Consider the following 24371-nt stretch of genomic DNA (forward strand, 5'->3'; position numbering starts at 1 on the left):
GTAAAGATTATCATGGGTTTGGCATCGACGCCAGATTGCTATTTAATCCTATATTTTACGCGGTGATTGATAAGCCTAGTTTGCGTCAAAGAAAAACAGTTTATTTTTATAATATAATTTACCTGAGATTGTTTCGATCTTCGCCAGACATGAATTAGCGGCAAAAGTTAAAATTAATCGAACGCGCCGAAAAAGTTTAACCAAATGGTTGGGTGGGTCTTTCTCGTAGAGCCAAGAATGTCTTAAAACGTTTAACTGGATGGGACAAGGGTAGGGCGCTCGCAATTAAAATGTGTCACCCCTTTTAATTAGTGTTTTTTACCCTTCTGCGCAAAATTTTCTTTCGCTTCCAGGACATATTTTACGCAAACGTCTAATTTTCTACCGGTAATTTAATAATTTAGCATTTATTTTACGATCTGGATGAGAGGAATAGATAAGTAATGTTATTTAGCATTCAAAAGTTATCCGTTAAAAATAATGATCTACGTCTGCGGAATCGAGAATGAGCGTTGGAAAATTTATTGTACTAGGTAGACTTTCCGATAGTCAGGTACGTTGCTTAGTATTGTTTTAAAGTACCATAAGTAATATATTTCGCTACACTGCTGACTTGAGGAATACTAATTTAAGAGTCCTTGAGTAACAATTATTAATTTAAATATATATTATTATTTATCAATTTATATGTGCTGTAGAAAATAAACTGTATACATACCCACCGTTCTAATGAATAACGAAAACTCAGAGGGGAGTCTTGTATTGGCCACACCATCAATTTTAGATTTATTATGTAGCGTTCGAGAACACAATAGTCCATATTATTGTTGATATGACACTGCACATTATGCATTGAGAATCGAGTTTAAATGCCAAATGCATATTCATAACTAGTAAAATATTGCAAGCGGGAATTAAATGGGTTATCAAACTATGGATGAATTGATTTACATAAATCAATAACCAATTTCAAACATTTTACATGTTTTTTATGGCAAGTAAAATTTTTATTATTAATACCAATATACATATGTAGCTCGGGTGTCAATATCGGGTGGCGGTGTCGAATGCGGAAGAGCTTAAGATGGTAGAAAATAATTATTTAAGTAATGATGATATATAAGTTGCATACTTTTAACAGTTAAGATTAGTGCTTATGTTTTTAGAATTTTGTTTGTCATAGTTAACGTTTAATATTCGGGTGTTCAATAATCAAAATTTATCTCTATGTATTACTATATAATTTACTTGGTTAATATATAATTTACGGCTAGAATGTGGTATACTATTACACATTTAACATATTCTTTCTAAAAAGCTTGCTTTACACTTGTTTTGGGAGAAAAGGCTAATCTAGAAACAATCGCGTTATTGTTTAGACTCATTACTGTATGTAAAGCGTAACGTTTAAGATGACCATTAGTAGGTGACCGTCCGATGATTCCAAAGAATAAGTAAAGCAATAGTTTTTCGATGCGAGTATTATGTTTTAAAGCATATAAGAATTTTCTTAAAAGAGTCTTTAGGTTGTGAGAATTTACCATAATTGGTGGCTTTCTAAAATATGTGTGATTTTGCGCAATTATTGGGTATCCAAAAACGCAAATTTCACTGATGTTTTGTTAAGTTAAACTTACAGCTTTATAACTGGCTATTGTTTAAACCTACACATGTGTTTTTACATTTCTCTCTATAAGTTCGATTGTGTTTTTTATTATTAATAATTACTTAGGAAAAAAAAATATGTTTTATAAATCTGTGAAAGAATTAGATAAGACATTAAGTTAAATTCGTTTGTTCTGTACGATCCGCTTCTTCGTAGCGTCCTCGAATAGGCGAAGTACTTTTTGTTGCTGGAGAGAACTCAAATAAAATTTACACTTTTTGCTTGGAGCGTTGGGATACAGTTCATTGCATTATTGGCGTAGCGTCTATTAAATAAAGCACTTTTTTAATTGCTAAGGGGCGGTGTCTACAAGCCGTCAATGCTCGGTGACTTTCATCTGCGAGCTTTTGAGTGCCTTAGAGAGTTGCGATTGCGTTCCTTATTCTTGCTCAACGCAGCCAGGACGTCAGCGCTTGAGAACGCTCCTCTTTCACAAGCTATATAACGGGCTCAACGGGCTTTGCAAACATAAGGATGTTTTCGGCGATAGATATTAGGAGCTAGAAAAAATATAAAAATATAAAATATTTTAGGTCAGCAAAAGTTGTTTTTTAATATTTGTTAAAAAAACCATCATGACGCATTGGGAAAATATGTTTAAATCATGATGGTCAGAATTGCAATAAAAAATATAATATTATTGTGATATAATTACGGAATAATTTTATTCAAAAAAAATATTATTGTATTTTTTGCTTTTAGTACTTTATAATAAATTAAAAAACAGAAAATATTTGGCAAAATTTGAAAATAAAATAAACTCATTATTAAATTCTAAAACATGAAGTTGTTGACAAAGAAATTTGGACAAAAAAAATCATGTACTCTTTGTATTATTTTATTTGGGGTGATAAGCCATAACAACTTAGTGGCCACATTTATTTCCAAAAATATTCAATGGTAAATATTTATAATAGTTTTGGATCGTGCGCAGTCGCAACTGCGCGTGCGCTAGAGTGTACTACGAGTAACGCTGGGAGTGAGAGTAGTAATAGTATCATACGTAATATTTTCGATACATACTTGTCGAGAAGATCGTGAAAATTCAATTTGGACTCTTCGAGAGGTTGAGAGCAGGAAGTGGGCACGAAATAATATTTTCTATCCTTTTTTCGATACTCGAAAGCAATTATTTTGTTAATTGCTTCAGCAATACTTGTAACGGTCAAAATGGCGTCAACCGACGAACGCCTGAAAAACTCAGTGGCGAAAACGTGTGCTGAAAAAAAGAGCTTTTAATTACTTTCGTCACAAAGACGGCTTCCGGCGGCGGGTGGTGGGGAAAAGGGGAGAGTTGGGCGCTTTGGCACACCCTCAAAGAATGCAACATTCATTAGGGCGTGCAACTGAGTTGTTACGGCCAACAGGCCGTCGGCCATTTTGCATGCCCTTCCAGTGCGGGATTAATTTTCACGCGCGATTAATTTTTGCGATTTCGTAATTTAATAAGGTCGAAAATGGTGAAAAGTTTAGCAAAGTTATCGGATCGTTCGCTTTATTATATTTTTTATGCGACATTATTATGGAGACGGGATATTCAGCCGAGATATTTTTCAGCTTTCGATTTTGTACGTGCGAATGAGTTTTTAGCGCTGATAAGATCTTGATTATACAAGGTGATCCATTAACAAAGTTTTATTTAAGAAAATCGAAATAAAAAAGTAATTCAAAAGAATCAATCATCCAAACTTCTGCACCAAGTTTGTCATTTATAACAATCTATTGTTTTTAAATCAGTGTTCTTTAAAAGTTTACTGATTTTAAATTTGATTTCAAAATGTTTTTAGCATTCCCCAAAGATATATTATATAATATCATGATTTATTGTCTTATTAAAACTCTAAGATGAAAACTGAGCTTCCGGTTTCACCTGAAATTACTTATGATTGGGCAAGGAATCGGGCAAAAGGTGGTTGATTAACTCTTTGAGCTGTATCGCCGTACATGTACGGTGGTCAATCTTTCAATATTTTGAGGTAGCCCATTTATTATATTTACATATATATATGTCACTAGAGAAATTATAAATAAAAAATATTATATCTATATAATATTTTTTAAATTTGATTTTTATAGAAAAAATCTAATAAATTTAAGGGTACGATATAAATAAACATGACGAAAATATTTTGTATTAATTTTATAAAAAAATATTAGAATTACTATAAAAGTTGGATTCGTCTGACCAATTGATTATCGTTCAATCTTCATGTATCCAGTCTTGGTGCTGCCGAGCGCATTCGAGCTTTCTATTTATACTTGTTTTTCTTTTAAAAGCTTTTAAAACACTTAGTTTTATTTGAAGCGTATATCTATGAAAATTAAACCAACCAGATATATTTCTTAAGAATTCGTGATACAACAAACTAGAGTATTTTTTTTTAAATGCAGTCTTGTGCATTTAATTTTTACGTATTAGTATATATATGTTGATTCTCGAAGTTACTTATTCTCTAAGTCGTCTTTAAAATCTGGTTAAGCTCTTGTATTCTGATCTGGTCTGATGTGGTAGAGGTAAGCAGCTGCTTTCTCGGTCTTCTACGGGTCGGCGTAGCTCCGCTTGGTTGTTTGCTCCAAGTCGGAAGCAAAGTGGTGGTTCTTGATGAAATTTATGTTGGTATACCGTGTCACTTAAATACTATTTTAGTAACTAATAATTCATTGAAATAGACTATTTTAAATTTTCTACAATATATCGTCCTAATTTAAATTTCTGATACGTAACGGCGATGATTAAAAAAATAATCTAGGTACTTGTAGGTGAATTCCATTAACCATATTCTTTGTTCAAGTCCTTTTGCAAAGTGCTTCAAATTAAACACAGGTGGTTGTATCATGCCAAAAAACCCACCAAAAAACTTGTTTTTTGAAGCAGTTTTTATAGGCTTTTAGCAAGTCTTTGTGACTAATTTCATCGCAACATTTCAAGCGGTAATAAAAGTATCATATTCACTGAGTCATTTCAACGTATTTTAGACAGCGTGACATCGTCTACTGATATTGGTTTAATTCAGTCTTAAAATTATATCCGCTTTTGACCTTCACTTAAATTGCAATGTTTTGATTATTAATAAAAAAATATATAATATTAAATGTAAATTTATAATATACGCTACAAATAATGATTAAGATTTTTTTCAATTATATAAATATGGTATTATATTATTTCTTAATTTAAATATTATAATTTATATGGGTTATAGTTTATTAAGATTAAGTAAATGATCGCAAAATACATTAAAAATATGTTCTTGGACTTTCGAACAATTGATAAGTAATATATTCAAGTAAAATTACATTAGTTTATCATATTTTCATATTTTGCCTAATACTTACATTATTTAATAATATATTCGATTTTTAATAGTATATTATGTTCATATTTATTGATTCATAAATATTGAATGGACTTCACAATTAAATATAGATAATATATTATTGTTCTATTTAACCCATGATTATTGTACGATACTATCTCGGTTGAGTCATGCTTTTTTTACTGTTATACCTAATCTAGAACAGCATTATAATCTAATAATAATAAAAATAATGCAAATAATGAGTCACAGGTTTACGTTTGAGACATGAGTCAAAACAGAGCTCAATTACAGTCACATCTCAATCGAGCCTTAATTGGCATTCTCTGTATCGAGTGACTCTTGGTCAAATGTCGTTATTGTTCAATTCGACATGGAAAAAATTAAAGAGAAGGCGAGAAAAACACTATACCTATATTACATAATGTATACAATCTGGGCTAGCCCTTGAGCATCGGAGGAATCTTGATAAATGTGCCTAGGGTGTAATAGAGAACATTTGTCTTGTGGAGAGGGCTCGGTTGTGTTTTTTCACGACCCTATGGAGTAGTCTCAGTCGAGGGTCGACGGAATAATTTCATCGTTGGATAATCACTGGTAGTATTTCTAGAAAATGTTTCAATTGTAATACGATAACGTTTGAAAATATTCCGGGATCACATTACCATGGATGGGCGATCGACGGAGCGCAAAGTTCGAAATATCAAATTTATGTACTTACACGAATACATTAATGTGCAGTAAGCTAAAAAATTAATATCATTTTATAATTTAAATGAAATATTTAATAAAAATTATTCGTTACTTTATATTTGTTGAAACTAGCTGTGTTAGGCTATATTTACTAAATCAAATTTATATATTTTTTTAAATCAGATAAAAATATAAAGCTAGTCTTTCTAGTATACTACAGTGAAATTTCAGTATAGCGAAGCTCACGTTAAACACACAAAAAAATCGTTATATTGAATGTAATGAAGATGATATACTTTTTTATTTTCAATTAACATATTACTACAGCATCAAAATAACCTCTGTCAATTTTTAAAGATACTGTAATGAACACAATAAAATTTTTGAAAATAATTTTTATAAAAAAGTTTGAGAGCCGGCGGAACACCAAGTCAATTGCGAATTGAATTTGGATAAATATTTTGCAAGTTGTAACGTCATTCATAAATTCGGATCAAAATATTTCGTTATACTGAGATCAGTTTTCGTTACAATGAAAATATTTTGTATTTCCGAAAGTTTTTTGAGGACAACTTGAAGATTCGTTATACTGGGAATTTCGTTATTTTGGTATTGGTTACAAAGGGATTTCGCTGTAGACACAATAACTCATCACGTGGTAGGGACATAAAATGATATTTTTTTTTATATATTAAGTACATACAAATATTTAAACTTAATAATTAATTTATTAATTTATTAAATGATAAAGAGCAAAATAATAATGAAAAAAAGTGATGGAACTTTTGGCTAAAATGGCAATGATTATTTTTTACACTATAGTTTTGTATATATATATATATATATTGTTAAGAATTGTCATATTTCAACATTTGCAAGAAAATTATATTTAAAAATGTTTTTAGTTAAATAAGCATTTTAATATTATAAAAATATTTTTTTATTTGATTTAAATTTTAGTAAATAATATTTATGAAGTCGTTTTTAAAGTTTATTTAATGATTTAAAATATAATTACTTTCTGAAGATATCTTCTCTCACCACTCAGGCAATTTTAATTCCATTAGCATAAAGTGCTAGAGGCTTTGATTCTAAATATTCCGATAGCCTTCTTTTTACATCGTCTTAATTTTTATTTTTGTATTACAAATGTAACAATGTTTTTAATAATGACGAATGTAAAAAATAAAAATGAATAATAATGTTCTAATTTAATAATAATTAAATTAATTTTTTAAACATAGTATATTTAATTATATTTTTTGTTGTTGTTAATTAAAATATTATTCATTTGTTTATTGCCCCTGACGATAAACAAACATTCTAGCGATATTAAACTGTATAGTAATTTTTTTATATAATTGTAAATTCTAATCGAATTAACAAACTGATTAGAGATAAGCTGTTGAAATGAAGATAAATTGTCTCTCAGGTACGTGTCTGTTATGTACTAATAGTTTTTAAGAACAGTGAAAGCTTTGGAACAATTCTATTTTATAATAATTTAATTACTTATTTGTTAAATCATTAATAATCATTTAAAAACTCTTTGTTGAAAAAATATAAAAAAATTGGCAATGTCGTGAATTACAACATATACGAAATCGAAACCGATAGATGAAAAGTTAAAAGGAATGTCAAGTGTCTTCATCTTCAAATGCAAAATTGAAGTGGTAGCTCTCTGTATTTTAGTTTTGCTCATTGAGAGACATTCCTGTTGGTTTTGAGCTATTGTGAAGTGTTTTAAGACTTGACATTCAATCAAATTACAATATGTTATTTACCTAGATGTTTTATCAGTATTTTATATTTGTGGTTTTCACCCTTCTTATAAATAACTGAAAGAAAATAAACTTGATGAATGCTGTGTGATCCAAAAATATAATTCATATTATTGTGTACCAAACAAACTGCGTTCTCAGCATATGAATCACTTCGATAAAAAAAAACAGTTTTTGCACACTTATATTGGCTTGTTGTTGTGTTTAAAAGACCCTGACCTTCATTTAATCCATTCACTGCATTGAATCAGGTCGTTCAACTTTTAATTCGCCATATACGAGAATTATGCAATTATTTTATTCAAGATTTCGATCTAATGTTACGATTTACGACCGCAGTTATGCGATCGTATGTAAAAGTGGCACAATTAATATAGAACAGAATGGATCAAGTTACAACTTAATAGTGATAAATAAATATGGTCTCTTCAAAACCATTGACATATATATTTTACATTTTTTATATAAAATTTCACGCGGATATTAAATACGTTTGTAAAGTATAAATTTATATAGGTACATACTGTATCATCGATTTAATTGTATAATATAAGAATATCGGTAAAATTGATTTTAATCAATTCTTCATGATTAAATATTAAAAAAAAAACTTTTTTTTATAGGTGCCCAATGAGCGCTTTCTTGATGACTTCTATAAAAGCCAACCGCGGAGAAAGGGTTAATGGCTGATATTGAATTTTTATATTTTGTTAATCAATACAAATAATAAGCGATTTAAAGTCTGTCTTTATTACTATTTTTGCAAAAAAATTGGCATCAATATTTGTCGTTTTAACAGAATAACTTGATATTGTGAAGATGTAATAAGACATTCAGAAGATATGTATAATACTGTTAAAAGGAATATTACATTGTTATATAAAGTAAATAACACACAAAGGGTGAGTTAAACTATCTATATTAAGGTCATCTAAATTACGTTGGTTACATGTTTAAAAAAATTAAATCGACGGTATCTGATACACAGACTTTAATCACAAATCATTTAAACTTTAAATATAACTTCAGTTTTATGATCTTTATGGCAAAATAATTGCTGTATATTGATTATTAATTAGTATATCTTTCACTATAGTTGTTATCATATAATATTGGTTACATGACATCTTTTCAGCATTTATAATATTTATTTATCAGTTTTACTTTACAATGTTCGTAGTCTTAAATTATATTTCTACAAGTTTATATATTCTCTAATATAATACTTAATTAGTATTATCAAGGAGTTTTCCAACTAGTATTAGAATTTATTTTTTCTATTATTGCATATAAAATAATACGTGTGAGAAAGATTTTTAATATACACTATTGACATATTCGGTTTTGTCGGTAATAAAAATAAATTAATCTTCTTTTCTATAAATTACACAAATAATAAGTATTAAGAATACTTCCTTAATTAATTTTTATTTTTAGTAATATTTTATTTTTATTTTTTTCAGATGATAATCCGAGTTTGGTGTGAAGGTGATACCGGCACGTACGTACCTGTCACTCCTAACACCACCTGTCGAGATGTGATCGAATGCTGTAAGGATCCCGGCGATGAAAAGTGTCATCTGCTCAAGATCGACAAGGCTAACATAGGTTCGTTTATACGTCGAAATAAAACCCTTTAACAAATCCCTGTCATGTATAATGAAAAAGAGGAGAAAATAATTGAGATCGAAAATGGTGAACGGAGTGATATATTAGGTGTTTCGAAGCAAATGGATTTTCCGGACTTTTCCCAGTAAATATGGAGTTTAAGGCCTGTCCGGTATATCCGGCATCGTTTACAATTAAAGTATACTCGTCGTGGCACAACTAGGTTAAGTGCTTCCTTATCACTTTTTCCTTCTTCATCGTACAAACTATATATCGTGTATGTGTACATACATACGTACATACATAATGAAAATGGACCATATCATACAGCCTGCTGCTGTGTAACATAATTTAATATTTTATATATTATATTATATGTATGAGAGCGAAATTAACAAGATTTTTGTCTTCTCTTTCTTCTTCTGTATATTGTGTTTTATATGATATATTTTTATTGCGAATTTTATTACGCATTCTTTGTGATGTATGGACAATAAACAGACCTCTGACGCGATGTTATGGTTCCGGGTGTTTTTCTAATATAATATTTTGTAATTGTTTTTTTTTAGAGAATATTATATCAAACTATTTACCCGGAATTGTGTTGGATGACATATTAAATATTTTTAATTATGCTTCAAGTTTTATCAGTTCACATTTGTTGAATTTTTATTTTTTCAACGTGCTAGGAATCTTGCAGTAAATTAATAACATGAATCTTTAATCTGTATTTATAATATAAAACAGTAACTCATTTAAATGCAAAGTAACAAGAAACTTTGATACAGATTTAACAAAAACAACGAGAATACTTGAATTTTGTATGAAATTAAAAAGTGAGAAGCTAACATTAGTAAACAAAACACTGAGCACTACTTCCCTTTACAACAACATAGTATATATAATATACTAGTCAGGGTTTTAAACTATTGTATAACTATTGTAAACTAGCTTAATTGTGAAACAGCCTGAAGCCTGAAAATGACATACAATGGATATATTATGACAGCAATTTATTATATTACTAATGAATTTTATAATACTTTATTCATATATCGCGATATAAAAACTAATATTTTAATCCAAGTTATTATTAAAAATGTTATGGAACACTGCTTTGCAGTGGCGTAGCTATGGGGGGGCGGAGGGGGCGGGCCTCCCCGGGCGGCACTTGATTGGGGGCGGCATATTCGCGGTGGAATCGTCTAGTGTGGTTCTTAACCCTGAATAAACTAAAATTTATGTAAATCTACGAATAGAAAGAGCTTAACAATAATCAATTTATTATTTTAAGAAATGCCGATTTTATGACCCTGCAAAAAATGTATGGGGGGGGGGCGGAAATTTTAAGGATTGACCCGGGCGGCACATATTCTAGCTACGCCACTGCTGCTTTGTCTATCTTGTTATCTTTTATTAAACAAGTTATATATTTAGTACTCAACATACATTTAATTTATTGTGTTTAAGGCAAATGTTCATGGTAAATTCCAAAGTTTTGTGCAATTCTCATTCGACAGTTTTTCACGATTCCTTTCATTGATGTTAGTATCTATAGCCAAATGTAATTTTCTAAGTAATCTCATATCAACCTACTTTGAAGGATCAAAAGATGGTCCTATAAGTATGTGCTGTAAATCTCATAGTCTTGAATGAAGCTCTTGTTAAGGTGGCAATTAGATTTATCTGCAAAAACCCACGTGCATATTAATTTGAAGAAATAGGAAAGGTATTTAGAGTCTAATATCAAATGCAGCAGTTTTTCAAGATATGTCTTTTTGAGTATGTATACACGGAATCCACTAATCATTCTCATTGTTTTAGTTGCTATCTGATTGATATGTTTATATTTTTTACAATTAACATCTTCAGGCCAATGTAATTGATCAAGTACATGAGACCTTTGCTATAAGGTAATCTTTTTCGATTCTGTTTCTTCAATTTTGTTTAAAATGTACTTGGATCAATGGGAGGATCATATTTTTCATGTAATAACACTCCACGAAAGGGATGATTAAGTACAGCAGCAACATTGCATTTATAATAGGGCGAAGTTCTGTCTGTACAAGTAATTTTATTTTCTCATTTACCCTGTAGTCCTATAGATCTAAACTTAGTTCTGATAATTATTGGTCCAATAAAAATTCTGTAGATGTATTTATCATTAGTGAATTTTATCATCCATTGCTTTTTAAAAATGATTTATTAGGGGTTCAAAATTATTCCACACAGGCCAAACTAGATGACACTCATTGGGTGTCATTTAGTTTACGTAGAGTTTTTAGTAGCTCAGTTTTAAATAATTCTAAACATAAATGTAACTCTACTATTTTTTGCCGAAGCATGGTATATGACGTAAAGTTTATTTATAAATGATTTGAATCTATTTATTCCTGAAGTTTCATTGACAGCATCACCTACTAATATTTCTAGTCTGTGATTAGCACAATGACACCAATTTTTTAACCTCACAGTGTCGAAGCCAAATATATTTTTTAATAATCTTTTGTCATCCAAGTCCAATGGTGTTTTTTTGCTTCATTAATTATTAATGAAATTTTACTATTCAATTGAACAATTTCTTTAAGCTTAGTTTATCTAATTTCTTTACTTGTATGATTAACAATGTTAATGCACACGTTTGTAGAATAAAAAATACCATTCATTTCAACTCCACAGATCAATTTTAGTTTCAAAATGATTTTTTCTTGCTAGTTTAAACGTTTTTGGTGGATACTATTTTATCGAGATAATGACGTTAAAAAATTATTCTCAAAAGGCATTTTTCTGCTTTCGGATACTATTTTTAATGATACTTTATGTGTAATGCCTGCACTATACTCTCTGGAAGTTGTCCGAACCGAAGTTACAACTGAAGTCGGCCGAGACCTACGACTTCGAGTAAGCGACCACACTGACGCAAATTTCATATGCCGTCCGGACGGCGCGACGGCTTCTGTACAGCTGGCATATTTGCGCGCGATCGAAAAATGTGTCAAATAATCGCAATTCTTAAATTGTCATATTATTAAAATTACGTTACTGGTAATAATAAAAGTTTGTGTGGACACTCACCAATACAATATAAGTGAAAACTTTTCGGTCGTAAATATTCAATTTACGCAAAATCTTTGTCGGATTTTGCTAAATGCCATAAGGCATACAAATGATACATCAGAATACGAACACCACATCTGTGACTATCCTAGAATTTGTCGCCATCGATTCTAATTCAGAATTCGTTATGGTGTGATATTTATATAAACCGATCTAGGAAAATACATAAGGATATTCGAAACGATTTTTAACAAAATCAAGTAATACTAATTATTTTTTAATTATTTATATGAAAAAATATAACAACGTTATCTGTTAGAAGAATATACTATCAAAAATATAATTAATCCCTTTTGATGCCCAAAAATATTCAAAGATGTCAGTAAGACTGTGTTGAAGTCCCCGATAAGCATGTGGTATTATAACTTGACCACGTGATCGCGATGCAGCGCTCGACATGCGTGTTAACCATAAGACGCTTACGCGTATACTGAAATTGAACCGAGTTACTCGTTCTATCTCAGTTTGCGAAAAACCATATCATTATCTCTCACTCTCGTCACTTAGCACGCGAGAGAGCGAAAAGGGAAGTATCTCACCGCTCGCGCTTGAAAGTGCAGCTCCGACTTCGGTCTGTTTGCCGACAATGTTCGGAAGCGCTCGAAGCTGGCCAAGTCGACTGAATTACCCCCACTTTACCTCCCGTTCTCGGTAACCTCGGACAACTTCCGAGAGATTTTAGAGCAGGCAGAACCGAACTCGACCGAAGTATCACACTATATTCTCCGTCCTTGGTCTACCTTGGCCAACTTCCAGAGAGTGTAGTGCAGGCATTAGTGTTACTCCATTCTTTGGAAAGTTTCATTCCTATTCTTATTTCAAGTTCAAGAGTTCCAACTTTTTTACAAGGCCAAGTTTCATTTTGTAAACACAGAGCCATTCAATTTTAAAGCAATTTTTTCTGATCATAGGTAGTTTAGCTTAGTTTCTTAAAACCAGATTCAGAAATATCAACTGGCGTGTGTTTTGTCCTTGTGTCTGTTAATATTCTGTTTTTATTAGCATAAAATTTTTCAAAGCTACTTTGAATTCGTCAAAAAAATATTTTTTTTTTTGACGAATTTTGACGAATTTTGACGAATGAGCGCCATTTCGGTGCATTCTATGACAAAAAATTACCGGTTTTAAAGCAGTTTTAGATGAAAGAATAAAAATCAGATCATCCATTGGTCTCTCAAACTGCATATTCTGTCACAAAAGTTTGCCGAGTGATCATCCGAATAATAGATAAAAAATTCGACTAAGGTTTTAAGTTATTATTCTTATCATTTTTTATTTTTTTTGTATAATAGTGTTTAATTTTTCTCTTTTTCGAAATTATACTATGATTTCAGGACGTCATTTAAAAATATAGCCGCTGCATTAAAAGCAATTTTTCCAGACGCTTTTACGGAAACTTTTAAAAACTTTCACAGCGTTGCGTAAATATATATTACTCTTATTTTATTTTAATTGCTCATATGATTGTACAAATATGAAATTGTCATTTAAAAATATCTTCGAATTACTTTTTTATTATAATACTTATCCCTCTAGCGCGCAAAGGGCGAAAACGGTCGATATATCGACCGACGACATAACGGTCTATAATTCAATACCTATTCATAATAAAATCTTCCTTAGCATCACAATATGTCGTCGAGGAAGCTCTTTCGTAGATATATCGACCATATAAAATTAATTTGTTGCTATAGGCCAAAACACGATAAAATCAAAAATCAAAATAAAACATGACAAAACTCTAAAAGAATTATTTTTTAATAATATTTCATCATATGTGTATATGTAATATATTTCAAACAATAAATTATATTTGTGTGCCAATATTTGATCGTTCATTATATAATAAATATATTTTTAAAATATCACCCTAAGTGGTCAAAGGTCGATATATCAACCGACAAAAATTTCAAAATTTCCAAAAAAAAATTCTTTTTTTTAATTTTTTTTATTAAAATTACTTTTTATATATAATAAAAGTTCTAAAAAGTAATTTTTTAACCCTTAATTCCAAAATAATTAATTTGCGCGCTAAAGGGTTATTATATAATATTTCTGAATATTTTTAGTATAGTATTTAATACTATAATAAGTATTTAAAAAGCTAAGCCTGTAACAACACTTCAGACAAATAATAAAATATATCCCTGATATTAGCATATTCTTTTAGCAAAATTTATCGGTTTAATCCGAGTTTTTATCCTGTATTTAATTATATATGCGCAAGATTTAACTTTTTCTAATTAAAATAACACAGTTAAACCGACGAGTTACACAACTTGCCAGATCCACGTTGACGTTTTGAGTTTACGGAAAATTTAACAAATGCTAAAATATGTATTTATGCAGATATACGCTTATAAATGAAAAAAAACTGAAAATACATATTATTTAATGCTAATGGAGGTAAAACTCACGAGTGAGCAAAAAACACACGCGTACGACTTTAGCTTATACTTTTTTTTATGTGCAACTTGAAACTCTGCCATTGTTCCTAATATTTTATTCGTGTGCTTCTCAAATATTATATACATATGTTACTCGTTACTAAGCAGCGGGACAGATATTATCACTTGCAATCAATGAAAGATAAACCATACATGAATGTATTACTACATATTACAAAGCATTTGCATTTATTTATCTTCCTAATGAGATAACAAAATTAAAAATCTAAATACGTCAGTGATAACACATTTTAGAGACTCGTATGAGCAATTAGAAATTAAAGTTTTTTTAATGTGATTTACGAGAACATAAAAACTAACCCATTAGAAAATAATATTGTAAAACTAGTATTAAACCCATTGACTAAATTAAACTCAGTGACAAAGGTAGTATGAAATACCCGAAAGTATTTCATTTATTATTAAACTAATCATAATATATTTTTTTTCAAAACTAGCATATAATAAAAAAAATTGATTGGATAATTTTAGCATTTTCAACAAATAGAAGATCTTTACACAATAGATTTATGTTGATTTTACATACTAGTAGACAGTCATTTGACTGTTGATTTAGCCATTCTACCTTCATTTTCAGACAATAGCAAAATATTTGTATATTTTGACTACAATAGCTGCTATTTCAATAGATAAAAATCAACCGCAGATTGGATCACAACTCACACCTAGGTTTTTAAACTATAATATTTTTCCGCCTTCCAAACTAGTATCATTTTTTATGACACAAAACAGTGTGAAATGTAAAAGTAAATAGCTTCTTTGTCAGCAATTAGAAGTTTGTTTGTAACTAAATTATCATACTTTGAAGGTCTAGTTATTAAAACTATCCCTCACTAATACGGCACTAAAAACTAAATAGCATTATTCACATTTTAAGCAAGCAACTTTTCTTTCGACATTTTATAGTTCAATCTCGATAATATATAAGGTTACCAGACGTCTCCCTTTGAAGAGAATTGTCCTAATTTGTCTTCCTTTTGTCCTACTTGAACGAAAATTTCTATCTTCTTTCTTTAATTTTCAATAAGCAATTTCTTTTGCTCAAAACAAATTTATTAAAATTATTAAACAAATTTTACATTTTTTCGGGCGTTTATTATCTTATGTAATATTTTTTTTGTAGTAGTAGTGAACGACTATCTTGTCCTGACCTTCGTGTCAGCAGTGTTTATTTTTGTTTTTTAGACAAAGTGTGCTGTTGTTTTATTTTTGTGCAACAATTGAGATCATCACGTACAATTTGTATATTTTAGTTATACGTAAAGTTTTCTGTGGGTGTGTCTGTTTAACTTTGAATTCTGGAAGTCGAGATGGACCAGGAGTTAGTTCGGCCTCCTCTTGGTCGAAATTCGCACGAACTCAGTGAGTCCATCTTGGAGAGCTCTGTCTCAAACATAAAATGGGAGACAACCAATACTAATATTGACCGAAGACGGACGAACAGTCAATAAAAAATATAGAGTACTTTGTTGATTCAAAACATATTTTGCGACACCTACAGAATGTTTTAGAGTTTTTCTGGCTAAATTTAAGAGAAGCAAATGCTCCAAATTACATCCCTGAATTTTAATAAGCAAAATTGACGCATATGGGTTGAAGAAAATCTGCATGTGATTCACGTGAGACTATTACATGCCTAAAATATGACTGATTAGTGCACATTATGGTCAGGCGGCGTCATTGGGCCTTACTTTTTTAAGACGATGAATGTTGGACTGTATAGGAACGCTACAGGAACACGATAAACGTTCTATATTTTTATTCTGATCATATGTTATTTTATTTTTATCATTTGATATTTAATCTGACCCTGAATAATATAATTGTGACCGCTCTCCGGTCACAGTACTTTTTGAAAAATGACTTAAAAAATATCTGGCACTGACTCACCTTTTCTTACGTAGCGGTATACATAAATGCAGCGGTTGTAAAATAATTAATAATATTCGTAAAAATCTTTACCTGCTAAACTATTTTTTTTATATGCCGCGATTTTTAATTACATATTTTGCTGCGTTTTAAGTTTTATCAATTAATAAAATAGTCATTTATTTTTAATGTTTAATTTAGTTTTATATAATGTATACCATATTTGCGTTAACACAGTCAGTTCGAGAGGTATCCATTCCATCATTATATCATAATTGAGATTGGGTCAACGTTCGATATACTTATCATTACTTTGATTGATTGATTGATAAATATAAAAAATATAGTAATGATTTTAATTTTTATAAATTTGTTCAAAATATAAACAGGAGTAATGATAAGTATATCGAACGTATATCCGTATCGTGTGTTTTAGAATTAATAGTAGGGCCGCGTAAACCCAAACTTGACACCTGTTTCTCAATTATGAAAAATGATTAAATGGATAGCCCTCGCACTGACTGTGTTATGTTATGTATTATGCTATACATTATATAAAAGTAAAATAAATTACTATTTTATAAATTGATAAAACTTAAAACGCAGAGAAATATGTAATTAAAAATCGCGGCAAATAAAAAAAATTGTTTAACAGGTAGGATCTACAAAAACATATTAGTAAGTGTTATCTTATCATATAATATGTTGCTATTTTGAATATATTTTTTTATTATATACTTTACTATGCAATTGAAACAGTACTGATTAGACTTTTATATATTATCTTTTCGATTAAAAAAATACTAAAATGATTTAGTTTGTTAGCGCGCGGGTTAAATGGCAGACACTGATAACTTTTGCTGATTATAACACAGAAAGCCAAATAATCATAGAGATACGAACGTCTGTATACAGTTATTACACATACGTAACAAATAAATTTAAATATTCAATCCAGATCGTGTTTTAACGATTTTAAATTATAATGGAGCGCGAGCTCCCGGACTTTAATTACGAATAACTATTTTAGAATCACTATGGTCTGAAATAGCGACTCTGAGTTGCTGAAAAAATGTATTTGCACACACCAGCGCGCTTGCCGCATACGTGTGTCGAAAAAATACATTCGAAGAGTCGCTTCGGGACTACCTACTTGTTGTGACAAAATAATTTATGTTAATTTATTGTTAACAAATCAATGGAAACGCATCGTTTTATTTTTTTTAAATTGTATTTATTAATTAATTTATTTATACATATATATAAAAATATATTTAAGCGTATATATACATGGTATATAATTATTTATATCAGAAAATTTTACCGAGCAAATAGCAGAGCATGGCAACGAATATAGTCCAGACGACGGTGCGGGCGACTTGGGAGTCGTCGGATTTGGTTTGCCTAAATAATTCGTCGAGTTTGATCAGCTCTTGCTTCATGATTGCGTGTTCTTTCCTCAGGGTTGACTCTTCTTCTCGCATGTGCCGGATTTGTTCGGATAAGTTTTTCAGCTCGTCGATGGTGCTCATGACTTCGTTCTTCAACGTAGAGCTATCCGTTACGGTGGTGGCGGTGGTGATGACATCGTTGTTGAATACGCATTTTAACTTGTGTTTCAAGATGCTGTTTTGATCGGTCGTTTCCCAAAGTTGTTCGGTGGTTAAGATGGAATCTTCCGGTTCGATTATGTATTGTATCATGAACTTGTGCTTGTCTTCCAAATCTATAGAGTTCGCTTGCAGTGTTATGTCGGCGGTGACGGTGTCTCTGGGGTCCATGACGCCGGCGTTTGGTCTCACGTAGTACTTTTTAGGAGCGGTAGTCTTGAGCTTGAAGTGGACCTTGCTGTCGGTCAGATTAGTCATCTTGAGACTCGACGAGGAAGCCTTCTCGTAGGGCCCCCAGAACTGCAGCTGGACATCGGGCTCGAAGGCGATCACCTCGTTTTGTTTTGACATTTCGCTCGGTGGGCAACACACGGACGAAGTGGACTTGCTACGACGACAGAACGGCGCCAACTGGTTTTACTTTGGCTATTCGGCGTTTCGCATGCATACGTGTATATTGCACACGGCGACTGGTGTGCACACGCTGCGCCGACACATGTCGCGCTTATGAATGAATAATGATACAAGGAATAGTGTACGATGTGGATGACATGCTTATCCGACTTCCCTGCGAGTCTAATCTGTCAAACGTGAACGGTGACTCTAGTGTCATCTGTGAAGCAGGTTTGTAACTCTGATTACTGCGCCTGTGAACTTGCTGTTATACAATTTTTCAAGCTTAAAAGTAAAATAATTACATAGCTTGGAATATTTAAAAATAAAATAATTAATTATTAATACAAATAAATATCTGTATTAATAAATAATTAAACCATAAAATATAATTCATTGTTTTTTAAAAAAAAGATTCAATTTATTATTTTATTCATATAATTCCCGGGGCCCGACTCTGAAAAAAAATCATAGCAAGAATATACACTGCTGTGAATAAGTCTTCAAACTGTCACTTACAAAATACGCACCGAGTCGTATTTTTGAAAGTTACTGGCGCGCCCATCCCTTTTTTTAGTCGTGGCTGTTCATTCATTAGAGGTGTCATACACTTTTATTTGACGTTTCTACAGCGTTCATGAGTTGAAAAACAATTAAGAGGGTCGGCAATAGTTCAATTGTCACAAAATTCGGCTTTCGTCTTTACCTAAAAAATAGCTTTGTATTCAACACGCTTATTGTTTTTGAGTATTTGCATCTTAAATACGACGCAAAACGGTTGTTTTGAAATAGTTTTCGATTCTCTCCGTGGATATTTAAAAAAAATACAATTTGAAATACCGTCGTTTAACCCTGCCACAGCAGTCTTTATAGTGCTGTTGACCTGTGAATTATTTTAATATATTTTATTTAAATGGTTAAAATTTAAATTATAATGGATCGCCAAAAATGCCGTGCGAAAAATCCAACAACTGACTAGAAAATCAGCTGTGAAATTCATTATATTGTTGTAATCTGAGAGGTAAATATTGAGATGCGCATGCGCCGGTTTTGTGCCTTTGGCGCAATTTCCGCGCATAACGGCAGTCGGGGCGCGCGTTGATCGCTGCACTCAGGGGGCAGCGTTATCGCTTGTTAGTGATGGACGACGTGTAAACACAATTCGCGTGCCTTTTATTTCTCAATGCTCTGATCCAACGGCTTCACATAGGTCCACGTAGCGATATGATCAAAAAATTAAAAAAAAAGAACGCCCAAATTGAGTGGAAGACCTAAAAAGACCAAAGAACTATTTAATGGTCTCATCTTCGAGGGCAAGAAACATCTAGCCAAGGATCTTAATGAGTTATGCAGAGTCCTACTGAAACCATTTCTTCAAAAAAATAATTATCAGAGATAATTTTTTGCTCAAACACATAAATCTTGGACCACGAAGGAGTGGAAAACGGTCCTCTGAACCGGTGAGCCAAAATTCGAAATTTTCAGAACTAATCGCCATGAAGAGCAATATACTATCGTATTGTAGAAGTTAGAAACCAGCTGCTGTGATATTTTATATTATTTTTTTATTTATATTATGCGAAATGGTCGAAAATATTTACATTTATAGCCGGATGTGATCCAGAAGAAAAACCTTGAAACGAGCATTGCAGTATCTCCGGAAAATGCATTGATTGAATTATCGTGCAAGTTAACTTTAAAAAAATATTTGAGAATGAATCATTGGATATTTTTTAGATCAAAATTGGTGATAATGAAGAATATACGGAATTGAGTTAAGGAGCTATTAAAAGATTACTGCCATTCCAAACAACTTATCTTTGTGAAAAAACATACTCGAAAACGGTGTGATAAAAACCCAAAAATAAAAATCGCATTCAATTAGAGACACCTCTTCAAATTGCATCATCTACAATTATGCCTATGATTAAAATAATGTATCTGATCTGTGAATAGGATGTTGATTGATTCTGTACAAAAAAAGTTGATTGTTTTTTTGTAGATTTTTATAAATATATGACTTTAAAATTTATGATTTTTACTTCCAACTTAACCGTAATTTTATTTTTTAATGTACATAATTAATTGTATTTTTAAATATGTATAATTTCTATACATATATTTATAGAAAATATATCTATTATATGTATATAATTTGTATCACTATACAAGTAAGTATACCCACAAAACTTTTTGTCTGGGAATCGGTGACATCTATGTTAATACTTATAAATGTGTGTTTTTAATTTATAATCAATAGATGTTACTTTGAAGTTGAGGCCGGTTTAATAGCGCATTTTAAAAAATATAAATTCAAGGTTGCTACCGTAGTTCGAACCCGAGACCTTTTAGTTACCAGTCTAGATCTTGCGGATTAAGCTATTTCATTTTTTATTATATTGAAATTAAAGTTGTAAAAGAAATATGAAGCAATAAGTAACTAATAGGGTGTTTAAATTTTTTTCACTAAAATGACTAATTATCATTATTTCACTACGATTTATTAACCATTTTATAATTGGTATGTCAGTATTTTTTCTTATAAGTCTAGAAAATTTATCAAAAAAATTACGCGTTTATACTTTGGATCTACTCTCATAACTATAACTGACTTTAGTTACAACACACATTCATAATTAAGACGTATTATTCGTTCATGATTGATGATCGATCTGTTAAAAATGACATTAAGAAATTGTGCGTTGGGAAATATCGTACAATAGTCGACTTAGCCCAGATTATTTTAAAAAATATTGCGAAAATTTCAGCGAACAATAGCGACGAGTCATACTTAACATAATTGCATTGCATATTATAAATCGATTATAGCTAACTATGATTGTTTAAAACATTGCCAAATTTATGAATATTATTATTCCATTAAAAATGGTATGTCATAATAGGATTTAATTCCCTCGTCCCCAATTATAATATGACCCTCAATATAAAATCGCATATGACCCAAACTGACGCATTCGTTTGGGGAAAATCTCGCTCCGTTTTTCCTCTTGTATTTTATCTGGTTATTTCCTTGGAGTTTCCCGAGAAAATTTTATGTCAAGAAAAGAAAAACACGCACATCACGGCTTAAGCGATTTAAATTTAATTTAGTTGATGTCAATGTCTTTTATTACTAAACGTAAATATTACGAAATTCGGAATTACGTAACGCTTTTCTGAGATTAAATTGTTTTTTGTGTTTATTAAAAATAATTATAATATAAAATAACAGACTTAATTGAAAATTTGGCAATACATGTATTATATTTATGATGATGTTTTAATATACGATAAACATATATATATATATATATATATATATATATATATATATATATATATATATATATATATATATATATATATATATATATATATATATATATATATATATATATATATATATATATATATATATATATATGATAAACATATGCAGCATATTTATTGCCAGTCTTTTCTCAAGACTTTTTTCATCTCATCCATTGAACGATGGACCATGCTGTTAAAAAGTGAAGCTGTCACATAAAAATATGCAGGCTTACCCAGTTCGTCGTAAATAACACCCGGAATCCAGCGGATTCAATATGTAAATCTGGTGGATTTTTGGTCGAAATCCTTCGAGCTAGGAGTGAGAGAATTTTGAAACGGGTACCGCAGAATCTGGCATATGATTTTCGTCGTAGGTGTCGCGTGATGTAGGCTCAAAAGCGGAATTAACGTGTTTAATTACCTTTTTGCCACTAATATTAACCGTCTAATTCAATACAATAATTCACATTAAGTGGTCTGGGCTAAAATTTCAACGATAAAATTGATATTTATAATTTTAATTAAGTATTTTAATTTTCAGCGCGTGTCTTGAGAGAAGATGAAAAACCACTCGACATATTACTTTCGCAAGAGACTGGCGTCAATTTCGTGCTGAGATACGCTAAAACAGGTAAGCTTTTTAATTGTACTATAATTAATTAAAAACGTAAATACAACTACAACATTATTGTGATTAAATATTTGCGCAAACGCTCCAGAAATAATTATTTTATGCGTGTGTTGTGTAACATCTCGGAAACTGTCAATAACAGGAAAATCCTCTGACAGACGGATATTGAGAGGGATCCGAGAGTAAGATGGACGTTTCATAAAACGCTCCATACGTACGTATAATATAAGAGTTAATTTCTTTAATATTGCGTTGTATGTAATTTTGGACAGTATTAAAACTCATCAGCTTTATTAGAAAGCAAAAGCTTGTGTGTAAAATAAACACACCTGCTAAATAGAAGAAGATTGATGGCACGCGAATTGTACTTGCTCATGAGCTAGATTTGTGTAAACAGTCAATTCGTTTATCGGCTCAATGAATAAGGGGAGGATCATCCCTCGTTTTTCACTAGTGGTCTCATGAAATATTCATCTTGTGTGAAAAATCTTATATCCGTAATGTTATAAATAGCTGTGAATATATATATATTATATATTAAATATTTTTTTTCTAAAAAATATATATGAATAAAGTATGAATTTCTTGGAAATAAATTACTCAATATTTATGTAGCATAAATTATGTAAATGAATTATGTAATTAAATATTAATACAATCATTTGTTATGAAATATGAGTCGGCACGTGTTGTTTCAAACAGTAACTATGATACCACAATGTTGACTTAATTATGGATAATTAACTAAAGGTGTATTGTAGTAATATAGCATTTCGTTTGGTTAAGGTATGTAACAATGGATTAAATAGTTAAAATTGTTTGATAGACGAGTAAGGCTTCTCAGTTAAATTTCACACGTGATAGAAATAAATATTTTTGATTAAAAGACATTAAAAAAATTAGGCATATATAATTTTGCTAGTTTAAAATTATTTCCATACGACACAATCGTATTTTTTAAACATAAAGCAAAAATGACAGCTTTGTTTGAAATTATGTGGATATTTTGTTCTATATCTTAATAATTCAATCCAATATTTTTCCATATTTTAAAAATATTGAGAAGCTGCTTAGTAAGGTTTTAAATACATATGCAACTCAGTTCACAATATTTTATAATAACGAACTTGTCACATACAGCAGGGAAATATATCGGCCGGCGTGAATAACTTGATACACCGACTGATCATTTTTTTAACTGTATTTTAAAACTCTATAATATTTGTTTCTTTGACATAATAAATTATTGTTTTTTTTTTTGCTTCTGTTTGATCCCAAAGCTTCCATATTTATCTTTGTTTGAGTTAATTTTTACTCGTTATATTTATAGTTAGACGCTCTGTAGATGTTACATTTTAATAAATGATTGGTACTGGTCCTTGAAATAATATGGTTATTTTTAGGGTACCCAAATTAATTACCCGGTTCTCGGGCAGTTTTTATAAAGGAACCGGGTACTCGATTCCTTTCCGTGTAATTGTTGTCAACTATTATATACTGACCCGGAGTTCAAATTTACGAATAATATATATCTTGGAATTTTGAATTTAGTCTTAAATTTGAATTATAATTCATTTTACCTCTCCGACACCCCTCTTATCACTACCTACTCTGTATGCAGCTATGATTTTAACGGACTTCTTGAAAACACCGAATATTGTTGCCCAGAAGGGTTTAACTAATCTCTAAATCGGTTTTGAAAAATAGAAAAAAAATTAAACATGATATTGAAATGAAAAGAACCGGCTTCCTTTAAAAACACGCGGGAATCCGGGGCCCCATTCCGGTTCTTACGCGATTTGGAAGCCCTAATTATTTTTCTCTATATCTTAATAATTCAATACAACATTTTTACATATTTAAAAAATATTTAGAGGTTACTTAGTATGGTTTTAAATATATATAC

General features: G+C 30.6%; 2 protein-coding genes across 7 annotated transcripts in view; one reads left to right on the forward strand and one right to left on the reverse strand.

Annotated features, from left to right (window-relative positions):
- Nucleotides 1-24371, forward strand: part of ASPP (Ankyrin-repeat, SH3-domain, and Proline-rich-region containing Protein) — a 368351-nt gene that overhangs the window by 71650 nt on the left and 272330 nt on the right. For all 6 annotated transcript variants that reach the window (XM_088194930.1, XM_088194933.1, XM_088194931.1 and 3 more), the window contains 2 exons: nt 8921-9065; nt 22376-22465. In XM_088194930.1, the coding sequence (XP_088051056.1) occupies nt 8921-9065; nt 22376-22465 (235 nt within the window). The remainder of the gene's footprint in view (nt 1-8920; nt 9066-22375; nt 22466-24371) is intronic.
- On the reverse strand, nt 17732-18655 carry LOC148231141 (vesicle-associated membrane protein-associated protein B/C-like). The gene has a single exon (XM_088194644.1). The coding sequence runs from the start codon at nt 18478-18480 to the stop codon at nt 17830-17832; it is 651 nt and encodes a 216-aa protein (XP_088050770.1). The 5' UTR covers nt 18481-18655; the 3' UTR covers nt 17732-17829.

This window comes from Plectrocnemia conspersa, unplaced genomic scaffold (assembly GCF_051122295.1).
Source record: "Plectrocnemia conspersa isolate PC_06_02 unplaced genomic scaffold, ASM5112229v1 ptg000010l, whole genome shotgun sequence".
Classification (NCBI taxonomy): Eukaryota; Metazoa; Arthropoda; class Insecta; order Trichoptera; family Polycentropodidae; genus Plectrocnemia; species Plectrocnemia conspersa.

Excerpts from the sequence above, each read along its gene's own strand:
- LOC148231141 (XM_088194644.1), bottom strand. The coding sequence starts at position 18,480 with ATGTCAAAACAAAACGAGGTGATCGCCTTCGAGCCCGATGTCCAGCTG.